Source organism: Mastigoproctus giganteus, chromosome 6, assembly GCF_048544385.1.
Source record: "Mastigoproctus giganteus isolate SK-2022 chromosome 6, ASM4854438v1, whole genome shotgun sequence".
Lineage (NCBI taxonomy): Eukaryota > Metazoa > Arthropoda > Arachnida > Uropygi > Thelyphonidae > Mastigoproctus > Mastigoproctus giganteus.
In genome coordinates, this window is record NC_143580.1 from 3,206,396 (window position 1) to 3,234,075 (window position 27,680).

Sequence of the window (27,680 nt, forward strand, 5' to 3'; positions counted from 1 at the left end):
AAAATGAAAAAGACCTGGGAGTAATTGTGCTGTTCAGATATGAAATTTTCTGAGCAATGCAGACAGTCTGCCAGGCAGGTCATGTGGTTTTGTCAATGATATATAGGAATTTTGCTAGCAGGGAGAAGGAGGTGATTATCCCTCTGTATAAGGCAATGGTCAGGCCGCGCCTTGAGTACTGCGTATACAGATCTGGAGACCTCATTTTAGGAAGGATGTAGATTTGCTTGAGCGGGTACAGAGAAGGGCAACAAGATTGGTGAGGGGAATAAAGGGATCCTCTTACCAAGAGAGGCTTAAGTTCTGCAAATTGCAGTGGCTGGAGACTAGGCACCTGCACGGTAATCTGATTGAGGTGTAGAAGGCCTTGAATGGGTTGAGCACGCTGAATTCTGATGGGCTCCTTCCACCTGTTCAGATTACGAACCGAAGGGGGCATAAATTCAAATTAAGAAAAGACAGATGTAGAATAGATGTGCAGAAATTTGCCTTTAGCCAGCGGGTGATTAATTGCTGGAACAAACTTCCATCTGTCGTTGTGGAAGTTGATAGGTTAAATAAATTTAAGGAGGAACTGGACAGGCATTTGTAGGGGGTGGTGTGATATTTTTTTTTTTTTTTTTTTTGGCTGACCTGCACTTGCTTTTTTTCATCACATGCTATTACTAATTTCTAATCCACTTTGCTCTCAGTTGTTACAAAATCATTTAACTCCTGTTAGTGTTTGATAAACTTCTGACACTCCCGTCCTTGAATAACTCCTGATGTGTGAATGTAGATGCAAAATACTCATTCAGTTCATCAGCTACTTGAGCAGGATCGTCAATAGTCGAACCATCTATGTCAGGGGTGGCCAAATGGGCATATACTGTGATACGACCAACCGTAAAGAATCTTATGTATGCAAGTCCATAAGAGTAGAACGATTCTTCGTCTTTGTTTCAATTACGAAAAGGCCGATTCACATAGATAGGTGGAACCAAAACAGGAATTCATAAGTTCACTGCATTTTTTTTTTACATTTGGGTACTTTTCTCAGCAAACATATTTCCAAAAGTCTTTTTCTGATGATCTGTATTTTAGGAAGATATCGTTTTGTAATGTAATAATTTCATTTTCAAGTAATATTTTCTCCAAGTGAAAAAGCTCAGCGATTTTTTTCTGCAATTTGTTTTGTATCTAAGTCGACATTAAATGGATAAGAAATATATTGAACGATGTCTTCAATTGTTTTAAAATCACTGACTCTGGTTTCAAAATCATCCACAACTTTCTCAATTTCAGAAACATATTTCTCACTATTAAATTCAAAAATAAGATATTTTTGCAAATGATCTTCTTCTTCCAGTCAAATAGCTTCTTGAGGAGCTGTTTGGCCACCAACAAATTCCTCCAACTGCAGCAATGCGTAGCACACACTTCTTGATTAGACCGGGGTTCGAGCCCGTCACCACCAAATACAGAGGATGTGAAAAGGTCAAGGGAATGACCACTGCATATCCCGGAGCAATATGGCCTTAGTTGCTAATGCTCCTAAAAACCAAATAACAAACAACAAACAAACTCCAACTGCGTCAATTGTGTGCTATACGAGCAGCATTGCAAACTGTCATGCCCAGAAGTTCACTGATCCCATCCTTCCACCTAGTTGCAGGTCTTCCTCTGCACCTCTTCCCCTCGGTTTTTCCTTCCATTATATTCTTCAACAGAAAGTTTTCCCTTCTTACTATATGACCAGAAAACTTGAGTTTTCTTTCGTTGATGCTATGAAGAATTTTAGGCCTGCTAATTTTATTCAATACCCATTCATTTGTTCTTCGATCCAAGTAAGAAATACGCAGTATTCTCCTGTAACACCACATTTCAAATGTCTCAATTTTCTTCCTGTCAACTCTTTTCAGATTCCATTCTTCACATCCAGAAGTGGCAACTGGAAAAATTAACAAATCAGTGATTCTCAGCTTCGTCTTTAAGGGCAGATCATGATTTCGTTAAAAGAAAGAACTAGAGGTTTTGATATATGTATAATGCATTCAAAAAATTTATTAAAAAAATTAAATTACCACTATTTAAGCTCGTATCAATAACAACAGATAGAGCTAAAGCAATGGCAGGGTATCTTAACAGATTCATCGCATTGTGCCAAAATGATCAAATTTTTTCCTCTTTGAGATCCTTAGCCATTGTCAAAAATTGATATTTATATGCAGAAATACTACTAATCATGTCACCCACGTTTTTGTTTTTTCCTTGTAATTCCAAATTCAGATCACTTAATTTACTGGTAAAATCTGCGAAAAAAGCCAGATCACACAACCACTCTGTATCTTGTAGCTGCTGATAATCATCTCTTTGATCAACAAATTTTTTTAATTTCATTCCACAAATTTCGAAATCTCTGTAGAAACTTACTTCGACTCAGCCACCTCACATCTGTGTGTAATGTCAGATCTGGTTCATTTTCATTAATTTGCATTTTGAAAAGTCTCCTTTCGAGATTGTCCTCTAGTGGAATTCATGATTTTGAAAGCCATGTCCCTAATACTTTTAGTATTTAATTTTTAGCCTTATAACAATTGTTGGTGGATGATACAGTGGTAAACCAAAAAATCTGGGACTTCATCACCCTTTTGGCACAATGCGATGAATCCATTAAGATGCCCCGCCATTGCTTTAGCTCCATCTGTTGTTATTGATATATAATATCGGTGTGTAGATACACCATAGACAACTCTTAAGAAACTACAAAGTAGTTGTAGGCATCATTTGCTCTTTCTCATATTGTGCTCTGCCTTCACGACGAGTTGCCATGATATTGCACTACCTCGAATAAGTATTATGCCTTGTGCATTTAGTTATTTTAAATGTTGTTATTGATATGAGCTTAAATAGTGGTAATTTAATTTTTTCAATAAAATTTTTGAATGCGTTAAATATATCAAGACCTATAGTTCTTTCTTTTAACGAAACCATACCCAGCAGTTCTTCTCTATGACAGACTCATCAAAAACCATTTGAACAAAAATGAGCAATTGAGCTGTATCCTGACATCTGTAGATTTATCCAGTTGTAAATAAAAGGACACACAATTAGCAATATGGGCACGCAATTGTTCGCTCACATTTTTACCAATTTTTTCGATGCGTCGCATCACAGTATTCCGAGATAATTGCAGATCTTGAAGAGCACTTTTAATTTCATTTTTGTTTTTAAAATTTTCAAAGAGAGAATCTATTATTTCTAAAAATGCGTCTTTGATGAATTGACCATCAGAAAATGGTTTGCATTTTTTTTTTGCAAGATGACTCACTTTTAATGATGCTACAGTTACTGCTGTAGATTGTAAGTTAGGTGTTACGAAGAAATTTTGTAGTGCCAATAATCTGGATTTAAGTTATTTTAAATTTATTTTTTCTAAGGTCACTGTTAGGTGGAAAATCCACATGGTATTTACCATGGAGTGCGTTGAAGTGACTTTCTAAATTTCCTTTTTTGGGTATAGCCACGGGAGCATTGCAAATCAAACAACAACATTTTTCTTTTATCATTACAAAAAAGTATTCTAGTTCCCAGTCTTAATGAAAATGGTACGTTTTACCCTTTTTCGTAGTATTCATATTAAATCAAAGGGTATTAAATTAATGTTAAGTACTGTCCAGTTATTAATATTAAGTACTTTAAATAAGAATTCAATGCAACGGTGTTCAAGCCCATGACCACCAAATACAGAGGATGCAGAAAGGTCAGGGAATGACCACTGCATATCTCCAGAGCAATATGGCCTTAGTTGCTAATGCTCCTAAAAACCAAATAACAACAACAACAATTCAATGCATATACTATGCTCTCCACTATGTAACTGCCCGAATTTTCACTAGACAAGCCTAGCGGCTGCATGGCGACAAGAGTAGTCATGTGGTTCAATGGATTTTAATTAGCATATGCAGTGGGGCGCATAATAATAATAACAACATTTAGATTTTGACTAATCTATTTTACAGTATATATATACTCTATTTAAAATTGATTGACCGAAATTAAAGCCGCGATCGACTGGTAGATCGCAATCGACTTGTTGGCCATCCCTGATCTGTGTTAAGTGGACCAATCCAATTCATCCCGTTTCTTCTAGAGTTTACATAAGTAAAGAACTCTTTGCTGTTTTTCTTTGCATCCTTTGCCAAAGATATCTCATAATCTGCCTTCGCCTACCTAACCTCCTTTGTGACTTGATTACAGACTAGCTTATATCTGTCGTAGGCTTCTGTGTCACCTGATAACTTATATGCATGCCATGCATTTTTCTTCTCTACTATGAGCCTCATTAATTCATCATACATCCATTTATGCCCGAACCTTGAACAGTATTTCTTAGTTGGTATGAAAAGCATAGTAGCCTCCAAGATGAAGTCCCTGAAGGCTTGCCATTTAGAATTCACCGTTGGTAACATCATCAGTTGATCCCACCGTATAGAATTTAAAAACTGTTGGAGACCTCTGTAGTCACCTTTATGAAAACAAAAACCCTTTCCTTTACCGTCGATCGTAGTTACATCTTTAAGTAAATCCCACATCAGTACACTGTGATCACTGACACCTAGTGGTTCCTTTATCTGTAAATTTCTAATGCATGCGTCATCACTGCTGATAATCAGATCAAGGGTATTACTCCCTCTGGTTGCCACTCAAACATGTTGCTGTAAAAAACAGTTCTCCAATAAATCCACAAAAGTCTTGCTAGTATGTTAGTGACCACCCACAAGTTCCAGTCAATATCTGGAAAATTAAAATATCCCATTACAAGACATTCTGATTTACTGGCCCATTCTATTTCTCTGCACAACTGTTCATTGTACTCATCAGCATCATTAGGCCTATAACATACTCCTACTCTCATTTTCCCTTTACCAGTGTTTGTCACACCAAACAGACTCAACATTGCACTGTCTACCCTTGGCAACTGGATGCACTTCATTAAATTTTATGTTTCTTAACTAATAGCATAACCCCTCCTCACTTCCTACCATATCTGTCCTTTCTGTACACATTCTACTCCCCAAATTCCAATTCTGCACTGCTTATATCTGTGTGACACTTTTCTGATATCCCAACAATATCTGCCTTTGATGTCTTGATCAGCACTTCAAATTCATCAATTTTATTTACTATACTTATAGCATTAGTTTACATACACTTGTTCTTACTCTTTGTTACCCTAACACAGTCCATGTAATTTATTTGTTCCATGATGACTCCCAGTAGCTCTTGAAATCCCTAAAAACTTGCTCTTTAGGCTGCTGCTCATTACAATAGAAGCAGTGCAAGAATCACTTTCGCTTCTGGCTGCGGCAGCCATTAATCTTTAATCTGTGAATTTCCCCAAACTAGCAGTTTTCTGACCCACCTAATACTGCCTCAATAGCATCGGCAAATATTCTTGCACCCTTTCTATTTAAGGGTATCCCATCCCTGTATAAGCAGTCTCTCCTGTTAGCAAGCACAGCCCACGCTGAAAAAAAATTCTACATTGTGAGCCTTGCACAATCTCTCCAGGGCCGAATTGATTGACAAGGCTCTCATCATATACTCCCTCCTATGGTGTCTGGGCAGAATTGCAGACACTTTCAAATTTAACCTTATCTTGCGACTTTTTTTCAGCATTGACCTGTACTTGTTAAGTAAATTTGCTATCTCTTACTCTTAAAGTCATTAGTGCCAACGTCTACAACAATATCACCTTTTGTGCCCTTAAAAGATATCTACTCTACAGTGTCATCAACTTTTGTCCCTGGCAGACATACCCTGGTCCTATTTCACATATCGTTTTGGCATACTATATTCCCCGTCTCCCTGACAATAGAGTCACTGACAATAACTAATTCCTGTGGGACCAGTGCATTCTGCCTTGGAGATTGCCGCTGTGTTGATTGATGCACAGCAGTGAGCTCTGGCATTGAGTTGGGCAACTGAGAGCTTGATGGGCCCCTCATATTAAATTTTTTGAGGGCATTTACTCTACACCTCAAACTCTCATAAACACCCATCAGAAAGCAGAGTTGACACTTAATTTCTGCACAGTCTCTGCACCTAGCACACACAAGTTCATGTTCTAGACAGTTCTGCAAACATTTCACATTTCGGCATTTTTTTAGACTGTGATGCTTGGGAGAATCGCCCCCTTTGGTTCTCCCGCGAGCCACAGCACCCTGGCTATTGTGTGAACACTGCTTTGCTGCTCTAGTCTGGGTCATGATTCTGTTTAAGTATAATTTAATTAACAATGAAATTTAATAAGATTAATAAATTTTATTGATAATGATATACTAATCTAACAGATTTCTAACACACTACTATCTAGTTTTACATTAAACCTTATGGTATTCTGTATTGTATAAAAATGACGGCAAATTACGAACATAAAATCTGTCGGCACTAAGTATTAAATTTCAAAATCGCTATCTACATTCAAAATAAACCACGGAGCTTGGCCAGAACTGTAAAGCTGCTTTATAGAAAATAATTTAGTATAACAATTAAGTCAATAAAATGACTATATATAAATGAAAACTTAGCATTCACCGGAGCTGCAAAAATCTTTACCAACTTAGTAACCTCGTTTATAACTACCATAGGCTTCTGTATCACCTGAATTTATATGCATGCCAAGCACTTTTCTTCTCTGCCACGTTTCACAATAGTTTGTTTGATATCCATTTAGGTCTAAGTCTTAAAAGTATTACTTCATTGGTATGAAAAGCCTAGTAGCTTGTGTGATTTTCTATTGGTAACATCATCAATTGGTCCCACTGCACAGAATTGAAAAACTGTTTGATACCACTGTATTCACCTTTATGAAAGGAAAAGTCTTTCCCTTTACCCTCAACAGTACTTAAATTTCACCTTAGTGCACTGTGATTGCTGCCACCCAGTGGGTCTTTTACCTGCAGATTCTTAATGCATTAAGAATCACTGCTGATAACCAGATTAAGAGTATTGCTTCCTCTTGCCTTTCTAACATGCTATAGAAAACAGTTGTCCAAGAAATCGACAAAAGTCTTGCTAATGTGTGAGTGACCAACCCACAAATACCAGTCAACATCTGGAAAGTTAATTATCTCCCATTATTAAATCTAAGGCAGTTCATCCAGTTGTCAACTTTGTCTACTGGATGCATTGCCTTAGATTAAATGTGCTTTTTAACTAGGAGCATAACCCCTCCACCTCTCCTATCCTGTCTTTCCTTCCTGTATGCATTGTACTCCTCATGTTCAAATTCAGCGTCACTAATTTCTGAGTGACACCATATTTATGCTATTCCCACAATATCTGCATTTGACGACTTAATCAGTACTTCAAATTTATGATATTTGTTTATGATGCTCCTAGATTAGTGCACATGTTCTTACTCTTAGTTACCCTAACACAGCCCATATATTTATTTGTTCCATAATGACCCACAGCGGGGCCTGAAGTCCAAGACATTTTGCTTACCAGGCTGCTGTATGTACCAGTAGTAGTAGTGCAAGAATCATTTTTGCCCCTGTTTGCAGCTCTAGTTAAGCTATTAGTCTGTGTATTCCCCCCCCCCAAATCTAGCAGTTTTCTGACACACCGATCATTGTCTCAGTAAATATTCTTGCATCCCTTCTCATCTAGTATATAAGTGCTAAAAGCAGTCTCTCCTGTTAACAAGCACAGGCCACACTGATAAAAATTCTACCCCATGAGCCTTGCACATTCTCTGGAAAGCTGAATTGATTGACAAGGCTCTGAACATATACTCTCTCTCCTATTGTGTCTGTGCATAATTGCAGACACTTTCCAATTCAATCCTAACTGGCAACTTTTCTCAACATTGCTCTGTACTTATTAAGTAAATATTAATAGTGCCAATGTGTACAACAGTATCACCTTTTGTGCCCTTAAAAGATGACATCTGCTCTATAATGTCTTCTACCTTTGACCTTGCAGACATACCCTGGTCCTGTTCCACCTATCCTTCTTGCACAACATATTTCCTGTTTCCCTGACAATAGAGACCAACAATAACTACCTCAAATTCTCATAATAAAAGTCATAATCCCACTGTATAAGTCAATTGTACAACCTCGTGGGCAACTGATTGCCCACGAGGAAAGACTTCGATTATGTGGGCTACAGAGCTTGGCAACCAGGCACCTGAGGGGTGACCTGATTGAGGTTTATAAGGGGGGAGGGGTTTGTAATATGAATGACAGTGGAATTTTCACTTTTATAGAGAATTATAAAATTTGTGAGCATAAATTTAAATTGACAGGGGTTGAGGTTTACATTAGATTATAGGAAATTTTCTTTTAGCCAGCAAATTATTGATTGTTAGAACAAGTTGCCCTTGCATGTAGTTCGGGCTGATAGTTTGAATAAATTCTCAAAGGTCAACTGGATAGTTACCTGTATGAGGAGGGAAGCATAATATAATTTGTATTTTCTTATTTTATTATTTTTTTTTTTTTTTGCCAGTGCAGTAAATGCCTGTGGCTTTCTTTAACTATATAGCAAATACTATTACTATACTTTATTGGGTTAATCAAATGAAGTGATTTTATTCATCACATAGTGCATTTTTATATGTTATCTCTGGCATCAATGCCATAAGTTGCTAATCTCTTACTCTGGAGTGTGTAATAGCATGCAGTCTTTTTCCTTCTTTTTTTTTTCCTTTCTGTTTTTACTAATTTATATTCTAATTTATATATTTTTGCTAATTTATATTCTTTGAAACTCATTAGACTTCTGTCACTAATATGGGAGAAAGTATGTTCATTATGCGATTAAGAGTAAGAAAATTCACTGTTAACTCTCTTAAGAACACAAAAATCAGTGCTGTACTTAAAGGTCTTTCAGAAAATTAGACAAACTTTCACCTTATTATTAGATAAGCTGAAAAGTTATCTGAGAGCTTCCTGTAAAAGTAAATTTTTACTTTTGTAGTAAATTATTATTTTTAAATTTAGATGGTTGTACTCTGCCAGTTTAATATCTTTTTTTTTTTTTTTTTGTTCACCAATAACAGGAATCTCATCTTAATGGAACAACAGAATTTGATGAATCATTGTTAGAATCTGCTTGTAGCAGCTTAATGTTTGAGATAATTGGAAAGGAGATGACAATACCAATGGTTTCACAGCAGTCTTTGTTGGCATATTTCCGGAATGTTGAAATGAATTACACCAGGTAACAAATCAAGTGGATCAGTATAACTGATTTTTTTTTTTTTTTTTTATATTGAAGTGTTAACAATATCCTTACAAGATTTATTAGAGTAACGGTATCCTCACAATACAATACTTTATGAGGATACTGTTTTTGTTACTCTAATAAATTAGTGCAGAAAGTATTTTGCTATTCAAATCTGTTGTCTTGATTATTACATTTGAACATGCATAACAAATGCAGTTCAGGTTCAGTATTTAAAAGTTTACATTTCACATACACTTTTACACTTTTCATAATGCAAAGATAAAAGCTGTCATTGTTAGCCAAGGCTGACAGTGAATAGACTTTCAGTGCCTTAGTTGTGGTTTTAACCAGTGGTGGGATTCAGCATGTTCGGTAAACTGATACCTAATGTTTTGTTGAGTTCGGCGAACCGGTTGTTAAAATGGCACTTGTGATCAGGGTTCTCTCTCTAAGGTGGGTGCCTGAGCAGCCACCCAATGTGGAAATTACAAATTTACATTCCTTACTCTTTTTTAACATTCATCTATGCAACAGCGTATTCCAAGTGCCCGTAGTAATGTTCATTCCGTCCATAGGTGAAAAAAATTAGATGGAACTATGCTTGTAATATTTATTTATTCATTTCATAAACTCATTATACCTTTGATTAAATACTACATTTTTATTCCCTCACATTTGTTACTTAAGTAAACAAACATATAACGTAAAGAGAAAAGGTGCCAAACAACCAGAGGGTGACACACTGTCATTTGTTTCAGTTTTGTGTTATGCCCTAAATTCAAACGAGATGTTATGAGTGCGTTGGTGTTCCCCAATCAATAAAAACAATAGGAAGCTAGGACACAATGAACCAATAGAAATATAGATTTCAAGGGTTATCTTATCGCCCATTTTGGAAGCCATGGAAGAATGTTCTTCCATGTTGGAATCCATATGCCAGTGTGCACATGGTAATTAAGACGTTTTTAGTTTTTATCACAACTTTCCCATGACAAATAGGTTTGTCGTACACATTATTCTATTGTATTTAATCTGCATAGCCTATGCCATTTATTAATTCAGCAAGAAATTTTCATTTAGTATCGATAAAATGAAGAAAATATATGTTCTGACCGATGTTTATCAATGGTATAAGCACCGTGCTTTGTTTATAAAAGTTTATGATATGACCACACATGGACAGAACCAGTAAAAATATTCAAATATATAGGCACATATCCGCTCCTGCTCTATAATATATTAAAATAAAACATTTAAAAAATTTTTTGCAGTAGCCCTTAAAAGGATGAAAAGGCAACAGAGTTTGACAGATTTTTTCAATGAGAAACCAAAATCAGAATTTGTTGTATCAGAATTGGCCTTGGATGGTACAAAACAGTCACAAGCACAACCACTCCAACTTGAAGAAAGCAGCACGTCAATTATTGAAATAAAAAACAATAACAACTCCAAAATTGAAAATAATCTTCCTGAATACTGGACAGTGCAACAATATAACAATTTTAAAGAAAAATATGACGGACTAGTAATTTTTAACAAAATGTTAGGTTGCGAGTATTGTGCAAAATATGAATTTATAAAAGAGAAAAGTGTTCATGTGTCAAAAGAATGGAAATGTTTTCAGATTGTGAGGTATCAGAAAAATAAAGAGGTACAACAAGCTTCTAAGAAAAAAAAATGAAAGAACATTTTTCATCAAAAGTTCATAACATTTGTAAAGAGAACTTAAAACAATGTGAGCAGGATTCAATAACAAAAGTAATAGATACGATGAATGAAAAATATTTAAGTGCTACTTGTAACGTATTTAATACCGTTTACAGCCTGGAAGAAAGATGTAAACTGTTTTCAGACATAGAAGATGAGATAGAAGTGCAAATTAAAAATGGATTAGATATGGGAATAGGATTACATTCTCGTAAAACTGCTGTAAAATAGTTGATTTCATTGCAAAGGAAATTAAAAAAGAAATATTTAATAAGTTATTGAAAATATGTTTGATCATTGACGAAGCTTCAACGATATCCTGCAAACCAGTTATTATACTTTTCTTAAAAGTTGAGGATTCAGTTACATCACCAACAATTTTCATCGAACTCGTTGAATTGGAAAAACAAGATGCAGAGACAATATGTTCTTCAGTTATGGAAAGTTTAAATAATGTTGGGCTTACTAAGAACTACCTAGAAAAAAATTTAATAGGATTTTGCTCCGATGGTGCCAGCATTATGCTTGGGAGAAAATCTGGAGTTGAGCACTAGGATTGCAAAAGAGTTTCCAAACATAATAATATGGCACTGTTTAAATCATCGCCTTCATCTTGTTTTAGATGATTCGATAAAGGAAATAAAGCAAGTAAATCATTTTAAAATATTTATTGATAATATATATACTATTTTTCATCAATCCAATAAGAACCAAATTGAACTTTCAAAAATATCCGAACAACTTGGAATTGAAAATATAAAGATTGGTAGAGTTTTGGGACCAAGATGGGCTGCCTGTAGTTTAAGGTCAACCCTAGCTGTGTGGCGTGCTTATCCAGCGCTACATCACTATTTTTATTCAAATAAAAAGTACTTAGGTATGGCTGCCCATCTTAAAAATATATATTTTATAACTGATTTGGCATTGATGATTGATATTTTAAATGAAATTTCTCTTCTTTCAAATGCATTGCAAGCAAGAAATATAGACATAATAAAGGCTGAAAAACTTGTGATAAGATCTATTAAAGCATTTCAAATGCTTGGAAAGGAAAAGGGTCCATACGAAAAAAATGTAGATGAATTAATTACTTCAGAAACCTTCAAAAATATAAAATTTGTAGGAAATCATCGATTTGTCAGGCTTCCTCGGGAAACACTTTTAGAAAACATCGTAGCGAATTTGGAAAAAAGACTAATGGATTGTGAACATTTAAAAGCAAGTTGTAGCCAATTTTGAGATATGAATAAATTACAATTTCTCAATTTTTCTGGAGCCAGATTACTGGAATATTGAAGAAGTACTAGTTCCATGGAAAGCAGCTGAAGAACAATTGCTCGTATTTAATGACATTTTTAATTACTAAATTGATATTAATGATTATCGAGATTTCGTGGAAAATGTTTTAAAAAATTCCCAGAATTATGCAATTCCTGAAAGTGTTCAAAGAGCTAAAAATATTTTCAGAACAATTGCAGTAAGTTCAGCAGAAGCGGAAAGGAGTTTATCAAAGATGAACATATGTTCAGAGAAGAGAAGTCGCCTAATATATCAAACACAAATGACTATTAGTCTAATCGGCCTACCTCTAAAGGAATGGGATCCTACTCCTACAGTGAAAAGATAGTTAAGGATAAATCACTCAGCCGATGATGCTCAGATAAAAGCAAAGAAAATTTCAAGTGAGGATGCCAGTCAAAATATGGAAATATCTTAAATAACAGTTTTATTGTTTTTTTGTCAGGTTTTATTTGATATTTTTTCATTAATATTTTAAAACTCTTTCTTATAACATAATCCAGTTTTGTGGACCTCTTTTATTGTTCTTATTTAAGTATTAACTGCATGAAATAATAAACTACCTTTCGGTATATAGTTTTTTTATACTTAGAATGGTCATTAGGGCAGCGAACTGGTTATAAAATTATTTGAATCCCACCACTGGTTTTAACCATATGTACCACACTGTAATGTGTTGTGCAGCAATTGAATTAGTTTGAGGGCCATACTATAAGTCATGAAAAAGGCTAATTTTTGTCACATGTTTTGTGCCTACAAATGTATTTTCTGTAAATTTCCAAGCAATGTCAACTGATTGCCCATGCACCCATTGTTACATTCAAAGTCACGTGACAGAGGTACATAGGTCGGTGATGCATATTTGAAAAGAAAAATATAGAATATAATGAAAAATTACAGTACTCATAAGAAGCATATGTTGTAGATCTATATTACAGTATGGTGTAGTTTAAGCAGCTTATTGCCACAATTTTTACTGATGTGGATATTATCATCCATTGTTTGTTGGAAACAAACCATTTCAAAAAAAAAAAAAAAAAAAAAAATTGTGATTTCATTTCTAACATGTAATTTCCCCCCCCCCCTCCAAAAATCAATGCACTCATGCAGAGTTGCCATTCCTTTTCCTCATGTAATCCTCTGAACACACATAGCCACATTGATTACAGAGTGGTTAAATGTATGGTAAAGACAGCATTTTAAAACATAGATGTGAATGCCCTTAGTAATTAAACTAATGACATTACAAGTGGCATAATGTGGTTAGATTAATTTATTGAAAGAAAGATATATATGGGAATAACTAATTCTGATAGCAGAATAAAAACCACTGCACCCTACACAAATTTTTATAGCAAAAAAGATTGACTTTATCAAAACTAGATGAAAAGAAAAACTTGACAAAAAACATTTCAATAATCCAACCATATTTTTGATGATGTTTCAAAATCCTTGGGGTTTCATTGTCAAAAAAGAGGAAAGAATAAGGTGATTAGAACAAGTTACAGCAAATTCTGCACCATTTTTAAATTAAATTAAATATATGAATTACGTGAAAAATTATCAAGATTAAAAAGAGAGAGAGAGAGAGAGAGAACAGTTAGCAGCTAAAGAGGTTATTAAAAAAAAAGAAAAGCTTATTAAAGAGTTACAAAGAATGTTTTACTATTTTGAATTGGCAGCTACTCATGTTCAAGAGTTATTAAAGGAATTGTTATGAGGCTAATAAATATTAAAGGAGAATGAAAGAGACCTGGGGTCACAATTACCCCCAGGTCTCTTTCATTCTCCACTAACCTGAGTGTAACACCACCCAGAGAAATCTACCAACTGGGTAGTATTACACTCAGGGTAGTGGAGAATGAAAAACACCTGCAGGTAATTGTGCACCCAGATATGAAGTTTTCTGAGCAATACAAACAGGCTGCCAGAGTAAGTCATAGGGTCTTGTCAATGATATATTGGAATTTTGCGAGCAGGAATAAGGTGGTGATCATTAGCATTAGTAGAGGCATTTGATGCAAGAAAGCAAGCTTATGCAGCATCAGCCAAAAAAAAAAAAAAAAAAAAAAACACTTCCACTTCTCCCCTCTGTTCGTTCAAAATACCTGTCCAGCTGAGCCTTAAACTTATTTAGGCTATCAACTTCCACGACAAGGGATGGAAGTCTGTTCCACCAACCAACCACTCGCTGGCTAAAGGCAAATTTCCGCACGTCTATCCTACATCTGTCTTTCCTCAATTTGAATTTATGCCCTCTCAGGTGATTATTCTGAGCGAGAGGAAGAATCCCATCAGCATTGAGCATGCTCAAACCATTCAATGCTTTATACACCTCTATCAGATCACCTCGCCGGTGCCTAGTCTCCAGACACTGTAATTTGCAAAACTTAAGCCTTTCTTCGTAAGAGCACCCCCTTTGTTCCATTCACTAATCTTGTTGCCCTTCTCTGTACTCGTTCCAGCAGCCCTACATCCTTCTTGAAATGAGGCCTCCAGACCTGTATACAGTACTCTACATGTGGCCTGACCATTGCCTTATACAAGGGAATAATCACTTCCTTATCCCTGCTAGAAAAATTCCTATATATCATTGCCAATACACCATGAGCTACTCTTGCAGCCCGTCTGCACTGCTCAGAGAACTTCATATCTGCCTGCACAACCACCCCCAGGTCCCTTTCATTCTCTACCACTGTCAGTGTAGTACCTTTAGCTGCCAATGCGCCATAAAAAACCAAATCAAATCAAAATCAAAGTTAGTGTAGTACCACAGAGTTGATACGTTGCTCTGGGGTTGCTGTTTCCCATGTGTAGTACTTTACATTTGTCAATGTTAAACTTCATTTGCCACCTCTCAGCCCATCTGCTCAACCTTTCCAGATCCTGTTGTCTGAGAGAATGTCTGTGACAACCTCAAGGACCTCCGGTCCTTGAGGTTGTCACAGACATTCTCTCAGATATGCCAGACAAGCTGTACTTGCTACCTGGGAGTCTAAAACGCTGATGGAACTGATATTCGGGTGACACTCAAGTCAAGTGGACCCAATTTCGGCGAAGTCCGGATGGTCTGTGACAGCCAAATCCTCTGCTTGCACCTTCACGATGGTGGGACTGTTAGTAATCCTGGGTATAACCTCCATGCACAAGCACATGGTGGGTGACCACCCAGGTGTGAACCAACGTAAGCAGGGGTCGAGGTGTGGCGCCCACACCACATGGAGGAATGCCGCCCCTCTATGTCACCAGGCAGTACTAGGTGGTAGATGACTCTCATCAACCGGTGAAATACCACCACTTTGCTTATTGGAGGCTTGAAGTGGTGGAACCCATGTTTAGTCTCTAGAGCTAAGTTCCGGTCAACCCTTCTCTATCTCTTCCATCATGCAGTATGATTGATGACTTTTGAGGTTATGATGAACGTCGTGGCGAGATCCAATATTCCTTACATTTCGAGGGTACAGCTCTAAAACGGTTTTCGCAGGGCGGCCGCTAGTTAGTACACCGGACCGAACCTATTGGTAACTCTCCAGGATTCTTCCGGATCAGCTAGTGTATAATCTTGCTACCTCTACTCTGCCAGATAGTGACTGGAGGGAGTCCGAGTAGTGTGTATGCGGGGAGCATTATCGAGGCCACGTTATGTCAAGGATCTGGGTATATTCTTACCATGTGTACGCCATATCCAAAAATTTCATTACTTCATACAGCATGTCCCACCCACTTTTTCTTACTATTGAATACACCATGAATTGTCAAACTAATAGAACAAGCTTATCTGCGAAAAGATCTAAACCTCCCAAGGACTTCCTAATTCATTTCACAAATATACGTGGTCTCAATTCTAATCTCAACGATGTCCATTTCCACTTGCAGTCTGCCAAACCACATGTACTTTTTCTGACAGAATCTCAGTTATCGGTTGATTCAAATACTGCTCATCTCAGATGCCCAAATTATTCGCTGTATGATTCCTTTCGCCTCAAAGGTGGTACTTGTGCATATGTCCGTTCTGATATTCCTTGTCAGAGACTTGGCAATTTGGAATCTCCTCTCTTTGATCTTCTCTGGCTTAAAATCTCTCTACCTCATTGTGTCAAATTCATCTGTTGTCTCTACCGTTCTCCCAACTCCTCTAATCACTTGGATCTCTTTGACTTCCTCTCTTTGCAACTTGACTTTCTCCAGTCCAACTTTCCTAACAGTGAGGTAATTTTCCTTGGTGATTTTAATGTTCACAACTCCAGCTGGCTTCCGTTTTCTAGTCACACCGACCCAGCAGGTCGAGATGCTGAGCCTTTTGCAATTACTAATGACCTAGCACAGATTGTTCATTTACCTACAAGAATACCGGACAATCCGAATCATACAGCCAATACGCTTGATCTTTTTCTCACAAACAACCCTTCTAAGTACACGGTCGAAGTGAGAGGTCCTTTAGGCACTTCAGATCACAACATGATGATTGTCTCTTCTCTGATGGAACCTTTATCTCGTGGCTATTCCCAACCTCGTGTTGTTTGGCATTACAAGAATGCAAAATGGGATGACCTGCGAGACTTCTTTTCTTCTTTTCCTTGGTCGGATTACTGTTTCAAAACTCCTGATGTCAACGTTTGCTCAGATCGTGTCAGTGAAATTATTCTTGCAGGAATGGAATCCTTTATCCCACACTCCACTTTAAAATCTCGTACGTTATCTAAACCTTGGTTTTCCAATAAATGTGCTAAGGCTGTCCAAGAGAAGAATGTTGCATATCGTAATTGGCTTGTTTCTAATTCTTCAGTTTCATTTTCTGCCTACACCAAAGCTCGCAACAATTGTAAAGCAGTTATTAATCAGTCCAAACTAGAGTTTGAACAGGCTAAGAGTAGAAAACTTGCTTCTTGCCCTAATGGTAGCCGAACATTCTGGTCTCTCGCCAAAGCTATTGGCCGCAACTTTTGCCCATCTCTGCTTCCACCTCTGTCCAAACCAGATGGTTCTGTTGTCCCTTCAGCCAAGGATAAAGCTGACCTGCTAGCATCCCATTTTTCTTCCAGCTCATGTATTAATGAACTTGGTAAAACACCTCCCGCCATTCCCAACACGGTCCATTCAATGCCTTCTGTGGTCTTCCGTCAAAAGGATATCAGAAGGATTTTGATGAATCTTGATGCTAAGAAAGCTCCAGTTCCTGATGGTATTTCTCCACTTGTTCTCAAAATCTGTGCTCCTGAACTTACTCCTATTCTTTGCGGCCTTTTTTCACTTTCTTATTCCAAAGGTGTTTTTCCTTCTGCTTGGAAATTTGCTCATATCCAGCCAGTTCCTAAAAAGGGTGACAAATCCCTCCCATCCAATTATCGTCCCATTGCAATTACTTCTACTCTTTCTAAAGTAATGGAGAAATCAATTAACTGCCAACTCTTAAACTACCTAGAAACCTTCCGTCTGATCAACGATCACCAGTATGGATTCCGTCAGTGTCAATCCACTGGTGATATCCTGGCTTATGTTACCCATTTATGGACTACTTCAATGGAAAGGTTCGGTGAAACACAAGTAGTTGCTCTTGACATCTCAAAGGCTTTTGATCGTGTTTGGCATAAATGTCTTCTAAACAAGCTTCCATCTTATGGTTTGCCAACTGTTTTTAGTAATTGGTTATCCAGTTTTCTCTCTGATCGCTCACTGAGGGTGATGGTAGATGGCTCTCTGTCTTCTAACTTCTCCACTAATGCCGGTGTCCCCCAAGGTTCAGTTCTTTCCCCCACTCTTTTCCTCTTGTATATCAATGACCTTCTTCCACTGACTGGAAATCCTATCCATAGTTTTGCCGATGATAGCACATTGCATTCAACTTTCCATTTTGAGAAATCTTGTCCTGCTCAATCAGCTTCAATTTCTCGAAAATCTGCTACCAATTCCTTAAATGCCAATCTTCAGGTAATTCTCCAGTGGGGCAAAGACAACTTAGTTGACTTCAACCCTTCTAAAACTCAGTCTTGTCTTATATCTCGCAAAAAGGATTCTTCTTCTCCTATGCTTATCTTTAGTGACACTCCGATTTCTAGGCAAAAGGATATATCTCTTTTGGGGATTACCCTGACTTCTAATCTCTCTTGGCACAAGCACATTACAAATATTGCTTCCTCTGCATCTAAAAAACTTGGTTTTCTCTTTCGCTCTCAGCGTTACTTTTCTTCCAAACAGTTGCTCACTCTGTATAAATCGCAAATCCGCCCTGCCGTGGAATATTGTTCCCACATTTGGGGTGGTGCCCCCAAAACCTCTCTTAGGCTGCTTGATTCCATTCAGAAGAGGGCAGTTAGGTTAATTAATGACTCATCTCTAACAGGGTCTCTCCAATCGCTTTCTCACAGACGCACTGTTTCTGCTGCATGCCTCTTTTACAGATACTTCCATGGGCACTGTTCTTCTGAATTGGCTTCTATAATTCCTGCTCTCTCTTTCAAAACAGTCCGAACACGTGCCGCCACCAGCCAACATCCATTTACTGTCCAACTTCAAACCCACAGAACCAACTTTTCATCTTCCTCATTTATTCATTCAACTGCCGTTTTCTGGAACAACCTCCCTCCATACGTATTTCCTGAAAATTACAATCTACAGAAGTTCAAGTCCAATGTCAACAAATATCTTCTTTCGTCTTCTCAACCTCCAACCCAAGCACGGTACTAAGTACTATAGGTTCTAATACCTCTCGTGTTTGGGGTTCACATAAAAAAAAAAAAAAAAAGCATAGTGTCAGTAGTGTCCTTGACAACCCTGCCTACCTTTGTATCGTCTGCAAACTTCGACATTAAGCTTGATATACTATCATCAATATCATTTATGAATACAGAAAACAATAATGGACCCAACACTGAGCCCTGAGGGACTCCACTAATAACATTAGTCCACGATGAGCAGTGTCTATTGATTACCACTATCTGTCTTCTCCCCCTCAGCCACCCCTTTATTCACCGCAGCAATTTGCCTCCAATGTCACACTGCTACAATTTGTGCAGCAGTCTTCCATGTGCAACAGTATCAAAAGCCTTTCTAAGATCCAAGTATATAATATCAAAGTTATTCCCTGCATCCAGTTCCTTTGTGACTGCATCATAGTATCCATTCAAATTGGTCAGGCAAGACTTCCCCTTAACAAAACCATGCTGTGTCCGAGCTATAACTGAAGTCTTGTCTAAATGATCCTGCAGTGCTTCTTTAACTAGTGCCTCCATTAATTTTCCTGGAACAGAAGTTAAACTCACAGGTCTATAATTGCTTGTGTCAGCCTTTGATCCTCCTTTGTGAATTGGGGTCACATTTGCACGTCTGCAGTCTGCGGGTACCTCCCCTGAGTCCAAGGAAGCTCTCATAATTATGGCTAAGGGTTAGCTTACTTCCTCTGCTGCCTCCTTTAATATAACTGGATATATCCCATCCACCCCGGGTGCCTTTCTTGTGTTTATCTTCAATAGTTTCTCCTCCACTTTACTCTCAGTTATTACAAGATTCTCTAGCTTACTGCTTGAGTTGAATACACCTCTGGTTTTCCCCTTGCTAAATATCTCCTCATGTGTGAATGTCAATGCAAAATAATCATTTAGTTTGTTAGCTACCTGAGCAGGATCATCAACAGTTGGCCCATCGATATCAAGTGGACCAATCTGATTCATCCCCTTCCTTCTAGAGTTTACATAAGAAAAGAACTCTTTGCTGTTTTTCTTTGCATCCCTTGCCAAAGATTTCTCGTACTCTGCCTTCACCTGCCTAACCTCCTTTGTAACTTGGTTACAGATCAACTTGTATCTATCATAGGCGTCTGTGTCATGTGTTAATTTGTATGTATCCCATGCATGTTTCTTCTCTGCCATATGCCTCATCAGTTCATCTGACATCCATTTAGGCCTAAACCTTGAATAATATTTCTTAGTTGGTATGTAAAGCCTAGTAGCTTCCAAGATAAGTTCTTTGAATGCTTCCCATTTTGCATTTGCTGTTGGTAACATCATCAGTTGGTCCCACTGTATAGAATTTAAATACTGTCTCAGTCCATCATAGTCGCCTTGACGAAAGCAATAACCTTCCCTTTACCCCTAATGGTAGTTACCTCTTTGAGTAAATCCCACTTCAGCAGACTGTGGTCGCTGCCACCTAGTGGTTCATTTATCTGCAGATTCTTAATGCATGAAGAATCACTGCTGATAATCAAATCAAGAGTATTCCTCCCTCTAGTTGCCTCCCGAACATGCTGATGTAGAAAACAATCATCCAATAAATCCACAAAAGCCTTGCTAGTGTGTGAGTGACCAGCCCCCAGACTCCAGTCAATATCTGGGAAATTAAAATCTCCCATTATAAGACTCTCTGATTTACTGGCCCACTCTATTTCCCTGTACAGTTTCTTATTATACTCATCAGAGTCATTAGGCCTATAGCACACTCCTACTCTCAATTTTGATCTCCCAATGCTTATGTCACACCAAACTGACTTGACACTGCACTGTCCAGCGATGTCCACTGGCTTCACTTCCTTGGATTTTATGTATTTCTTAACTAATAGCGTAACCCCTCCTACCTTCCTATCCAGTCTATCCTTTCTGTAGACGTTGTACTCCCCAAATTCCAGTTCTGCATTCCTTATATCTGTGTGACACCAAGTCTCTGATATCCCAACAATATCTGCCTTTGATGTTTTGAGCAATACCTCAAATTCATCAAATTTATTTACTAAACTCCTAGCATTGGTGTACACGGAAGTATACATGCACCTATTTCTATTCTTAGCTACCCTAACACAACCCATGTGTTTACTTGTACCGCAATGAATCCCAGCAGTCTCTGAAATATCCTGAATCTTGTTTTTCAGGCTTCTGCTCATTCCAATAGAAGCAGTGCAAGAATCTCTTTCACCTCAGCCAGTGGCTACTGTTCACCTCAGCCAGTGGCTACTGTTAATCTATTCGTCTTTGTATCCCCCCAAGCTAGCAGTTTTCCGACCCACCTAACACTGCCTCGATAGCATCAGCAAATATTCTTGTACCCTTTCTATTTAAGTGTACCCCATCCCTGTAGAAGCAATCTCTCCTGTTAACAAGTACAGTCGAGGCTGAAAAAAAATTCTACCCCTTGAGCCTTGCACAGTCTTTCCAGGGCCGAATTGATCGACAAGGCTCTCATCAGATACTCCCTCCTATCGTGTCTGGGCAGAATTGCAGACACTTTCAAATTCAACCCTATTTCACGGCTTTTTTTCAACAGTGACCTGTACTTGTTAAGCAATTCTGCCGGTCTCCTACTCTTGATATCATTAGTGCCAACGTGTACAACTATATCACCTTTTGTGCCCTTAAAAGATGATATCTGCTCTACAACGTCATCAACCTTTGCCCCTGGGAGACATACCCTGGTCCTGTTCCACCTATCCTTTTTACAAAGCATGTTCCCCGTTTTCCTGACAGTAGAGTCACCAGCAACTACTAGTTCCTTTGGGACCAGCGCATTCTGCCTTGGGGGTTGCCGCTGTGTTTCACGATGACCAAGTGCAAGCTCTGGCGTTGATGTGGGCAGCTGAGAGCTTGATGGGCCCCTCAATTTAGTTCCTTCGAGGGCATCCACCCTGTCCTTCAAGCTCTCATATAGGCCCATAAGAACGCTGAGTTGTTGCCTGATTTCGATACACTCCTTGCATCGGGCACACACAAAGACATCCCCCATGGCAATATCATGTCCCGTACCTGAATGCACCACAATCATCATGCAAACTGTGCATTTTAGAAGGCTGTGATTCAGAAGCAACTGCCCCCTCTCAGTTCTCCTCTGAGCCACAGCACTTCCATTAGCTTGAGCCTTTTGTTTTGCTGCTCTGGTCTGAGTCATGATTACTTTTAATTTAAATAAAATTTCAATTTCAGTTTATAACCCTAACTTATCTCCCAACACAGTTATAACGGTATATATATTTTTTAGTGTCAAGTATTAACTATCTCCGAGTTCCCTTTATATAACTTCCGTATCAGTTATGTATTAATTAATTATGTTACGTTTGTAATCTAAGTCGATATATGTATTTAGTTAAAAGTGCAATTTAAATGCCAACGAAGTTCAACAAGTTTAATAGATTTTACTGATCGCTGAAAATATTATAACCTATACTATACTAACGCTATCTAGGTTCGATATATAACGATCGTATGACAAAGACAAGGCGGGAAGTTATGAACGGTAATCTATGGACACTTAAGTATTAATTAACTTTCAAATCTCGCTGTCTCGATTCAGAATAAACTAACGATCCTTACTAGGTCTATAAGCTACTTACAAAAAATAATTTGATATAAAAAATATTCAATAAGCGGCTAAATATGGCTAAAAAACTTCTCGTTCAGCGGAGTTGTAGCTTGTAACACGTAGATTTGATACCCTTACCGATACTTTTATGCAATTACAAGGCCGAGTAAAGAATAAATACAGCAGATTAATCAGAAATATCACAAAATAATGATATACTACTAAATTTAAATCAAAAGTTTTAGAAAAACAATAATTTCAAATCAATAAATAAGAAAAATCCACTTAGCGGCTTTGAATAAGTCTGGCCCCTACTAGCCTTCTATTATCCCCATGTATAAGGCAATGGTCAGGCCACACCTTGAGTACTGCATACAGGTCTGGAAGCCTCATTTTAGGAAGGATGTCGAGTTGCTAGAACGAGTACAGAGAGGGGCAACAAGACTGGATAGTGACTATGCAATAAATATATATTTATCACACAGATAACAGCCACTTTAAACAATCAAATCTACAAAATTGTTTAAAAAAACTCAAGGCACCAGTTGAAACCAGATTTGAATGTTGTGAACAGATTGGTGGAGCATCAACCTAAGAACTCAGTAAGCACTCAACTCATCATCTTGATGAGTTGAGTGCTTACTTAATAGAAAATATTGTAGCAATTTAAAAAAGCTTCAGATGCGTTGGAAGCATCGATTATTTCTGAAATTAAAACAAAATGTCCATTTATTTGCCACAAAAATTTCTACCACATTTGTTACATAAAATAGCTTTGTTTTTTTTTCATATAAAACTGAAAAGTTTAAAACTTGGATAACAAAGCAGAAAGAACAGAAGTAAGGAGGCTGGTAAGTGAACAAAAATTACCTAATACTAAACTAGAAACTGCAACAACATTGCAACGTAAGACCAAAAGACTGGAATCAAAAGATTTGACAGAAAGAAGGAAGATGATTTATTTTATGTGCAAGATTCAAGTGATGAAAATGTTGATGAAATTCAAAATTATATCACAGTGAAGTGTTTAAAACAAATTTCTGTTGAAGGATAAAATTTTCAGTTGTTGAAGTGGTGGTGGTGGTGGGGGGGAGGTATTTTTTCCATATCTTGCAGCTGTCGCTTGTTATATTCTAGCCAGCAGTATAGCCAGTGAAAGATTTTTTTGCAAAACGATTTCTTAACCAAGAGAGGAGAACCCAGTTGAACTTGGAAACTGTTGATGCCCTCTTTCTGCACAGCAATTAGAAAGGTGTAAAATTAATTATGCTATTAAAATATTTTCAGTACATTTTTTCTATTTATTTGTTTTTTTTAAGTTTTTATTATATTTCACTTCCTAGTTCTACAGAAACACTTCCTAGTTCATTTCACAAATATACGTGGTCTCAATTCTTAATCTCAACAATGTCCATTTTCACTTGCAGTCTGGCAAACCCCATGTACTTTATCTGACAGAATCTCAGTTATCGGTTGATTCAAATACTGCTCATCTCAGATGCCCAAATTATTCGCTGTATGATTCCTTTCGCCTCAAAGGTGGTACTTGTGCATATGTCCGTTCTGATATTCCTTGTCAGAGACTTGGCAATTTGGAATCTCCTCTCTTTGATCTTCTCTGGCTTAAAATCTCTCTACCTCATTGTGTCAAATTCATCTGTTGTCTCTACCGTTCTCCCAACTCCTCTAATCACTTGGATCTCTTTGACTTTCTCTCTTTGCAACTTGACTTTCTCCAGTCCAACTTTCCTAACAGTGAGGTAATTTTCCTTGGTGATTTTAATGTTCACAACTCCAGTTGCCTTCCGTTCTAGTCACCCCGACCCAGCTGGTCAAGATGCTGAGGCTTTTGCAATTACTAATGGCCTTGCATTGATTGTTCATTTACCTACAAGAATACCGGACAATCCTAACCATGCAGCCAACACGTTTGATCTTTTTCATAAAAACAACCCTTCTAAGTACACGATCGAAGTGAGTGGTCAAATAGGCACCTCAGATCAAACTTAGTGATTGTCTCGTTTCCAATGGAGCCTTTATCTCATGGCTATTCCCAACCTCATATTGATTGGCATTACAAGAATGCAAAATGGGATGACCTGCGAGATTTCTTTTCCTTGATCGGATTACTGTTTCAAAACTTCTGATGACAACGTTTGCTCAGATCATGTTAGTGAAATTATTCTTGTTGGAACGGAATCCTGTATTCCACACTCCACTTTAAAATCTCGTCCTTTATCTAAACCTTGGTTTTCCAATAAATGTGCTAAGGCTGTTCAAGAGTAGAACGTTGGATGTCGTAATTGGCTTGTTTCCAAATCTTCAGTTTCATTTTCTGCGTACACCAAAGCTTGCAACAGTTGTAAAGCAGTTATTAATGAGTCCAAACTAGATTTTGAACAGGCTAAGAGTAGAAAACTTGCTTCTTTCCCTAATGGTAGTCAAGCATTCTGGTCTCTTGCAAAAGCTATTGGCCGCAACTTTTGCCCATCTCTGCTCCCACCTCTGTCCAAACCAGATGGTTCTGTTGTCACTTCAGCCAAGGATAAAGCTGACCTGCTAGCATCCCATTTTTCTTCGAGCTCATGTATTAATGATCTTGGTAAAACACCTCCCACCATTCCTAACACGCTCCCTTCAATGCCTCCTGTGGTCTTCCGTCAAAAGGATGTCAGAAGGATTTTGACAAATCTTGATGCAAAGAAAGCTCCAGGTCCTGAAGGTATTTCTCCACTTGTTCTCAAAACCTGTGCTCCTGAACTTACTCCTATTCTTTGCGGCCTTTTTTCACTTTCTTATTCCAAAGGTGTTTTTCCTTCTGCTTGGAAATTTGCTCATATCCAGCCAGTTCCTAAAAAGGGTGACAAATCCCTCCCATCCAATTATCGTCCCATTGCAATTACTTCTACTCTTTCTAAAGTAATGGAGAAATCAATTAACCGCCAACTCCTACCTAGAAACCTTCCGTCTGATCAACGATCACCAGTATGGATTCCGTCAGTGTCAATCCACTGGTGATATCCTGGCTTATGTTACCCATTTATGGACTAATTCAGTGGAAAGGTTCGGTGAAACACAAGTAGTTGCTCTTGACATCCCAAAGGCTTTCGATCGTGTTTGGCATAAAGGTCTTCTGCCGACCGGGCTAGCCAGGTAGGTGAAGTGCCTGCCTGGCAACCCAAAGGTCGCGGGTTCGATTCCCGCCTCAGGCTTGGATCACAGTAAAAATGCAAAAACTTTGGGAGGTGCATTATGGCCATAGAAGCTGATGGGCCAGCAACTAACAAAAAATAAAATAAAGGTCTTCTAAACAAGCTTCCATCTTATAGTTTGCCAACTGCTTTTAGTAATTGGTTATCCAGTTTTCTCTCTAATCGCTCACCGAGGGTGTTGGTAGATGGCTCTCTGTCTTCTAACTTCTCCACTAATGCCAGTGTCTCCCAGGGTTCAGTTCTTTCCCCCACTCTTTTCCTCTTGTATATTAATGACCTTCTTCCATTGACTGGAAATCCAATCCATAGTTTTGCCGAAGATAGCACATTGCATTCCACTTTCCATTTTGAGAAACCTTGTCCTGCTCGATCAGCCTGAACTTCTCGAAAATCTTATACCAATTCCTTAAATACCGATCTACAGGTAATTCTCCAGTGGGGCAAAGACAACTTAGTTGATTTCAATCCTTCTAAAACTCAGTCTTCTCTTATATCTCGCAAAAAGGATTCTTCTGCTCCTATGCTTATCTTTGGTGACACTCCAGTTTCTAGGCAAAATGATATCTCTCGTTTGGGGATTACCCTGACTTCTAATGTCTCTTCGCACAAGCACATTAGAAATATTGCTTCCTTTGCATCTAAAAAACTTGGTTTTTTTCTTTCGCTCTCGGCGTTACTTTTCTTCCAAACAGCTGTTCACTCTGTATAAATCGCAGATCCACCCTACCATGGAATATTGTTCCACATCTGGGGCAGTGCCTCCAAAATCTCTCTCAGGCTTCTAGATTCCATTTAGAAGAAGACAGTTAGGTTAATTAATGACTCACCTCTAACAGAGTCGCTCCACTTGCTGTCTCATAGATGTACTGTTTCTGCTGCATGCCTTTTCTACAGATAGTTCCATGGGCACTGATATGAGCTCCTGTGGTCTTGGTTGAATTTGTTTGTTTATCATTAATTTATACTCCTTTTTAATGTTGTTTCCTTTTTTTCTTTGCTAGAAACTTTCTCAGATCAATATCAGAAGTTACTATTGATGACATGAAGCAGGTTGGGCCCAAATATCTTCTTCCCTTGTTTGACACAAAACAGTCTCGCTGTGCAATCTGTTGTAACCCTTCTATGGTGGATAAGATGATAGCTGGCTTTAATGAGTAAGTAGAAACGTTCTTTAAAAAAAATTTAAATTATTTTTACCTTCTTTTTTTTCTTTCCTGTATTTTATAGCTATAGGAAGATTTTAACTCGTGAAGAAACTGTATGAAGAAAATTAAGTTTTCCTAGTAAATTCAGTATAAATAAGTACAGTGAATATGGTTAATGTTAGTTGTTATTGTTATCAGCCACTGATTATAATTATAAATGAAAATCCAAAACCAAATTTATATTATAATGTATGTAAATTCTGTGCTTTGTATGATCATGCTGCCAATTATTATTCTAATTTTTCATTTCATTTAGGCGAAATATGTCAGCTATTTATTATTTGTAAATTATTTATTATATATTTTGTATTGGTGTTGTAAATTGTCGTGCAAAAGTGTAACAAGTACCTTTTAACTTCTAATTCCTGCCACATGTCTTTAGCTTTCAGAAAAATCAAGAGAGTGCCTGTAAACAAAAGCAAGTGAACAGTCAAGAATACAGTGGTTTTGCTATTGGATTATATGGCGGGGAAAGGAGCAATCTAACCCACTATTGTCAAGTTTTAAAACTACAGACATACAAGTTATTGGTGTTTAATCACACTGTCCAAACATGTGAAGTTTTTCCACAAGTGATCATCATGTGTTCTTGCAGTGTGTACATGCTGTACTATATCCACTGTCTGCTTTCCATGAATAGACTTAACTTTAAAGTATTCTTTGAGCAGCATGGTGCATAGGTAAATTGTGTTGTTTGTATATAAAACACTCAAAAACCTATATTGGTATTATGTTTATTTCTAGATTGGAGATATGT

General features: G+C 37.6%; 1 protein-coding gene across 2 annotated transcripts in view; it reads left to right on the forward strand.

Moving 5' to 3' along the window:
• LOC150083805 (uncharacterized protein C05D11.1-like) overlaps positions 1–27,680 on the forward strand; it is a 282,398-nt gene that overhangs the window by 246,995 nt on the left and 7,723 nt on the right. For both annotated transcript variants that reach the window (XM_090375794.1, XM_090375795.1), the window contains 2 exons: positions 9,053–9,213; positions 26,720–26,872. In XM_090375794.1, the coding sequence (XP_090231920.1) occupies positions 9,053–9,213; positions 26,720–26,872 (314 nt within the window). The remainder of the gene's footprint in view (positions 1–9,052; positions 9,214–26,719; positions 26,873–27,680) is intronic.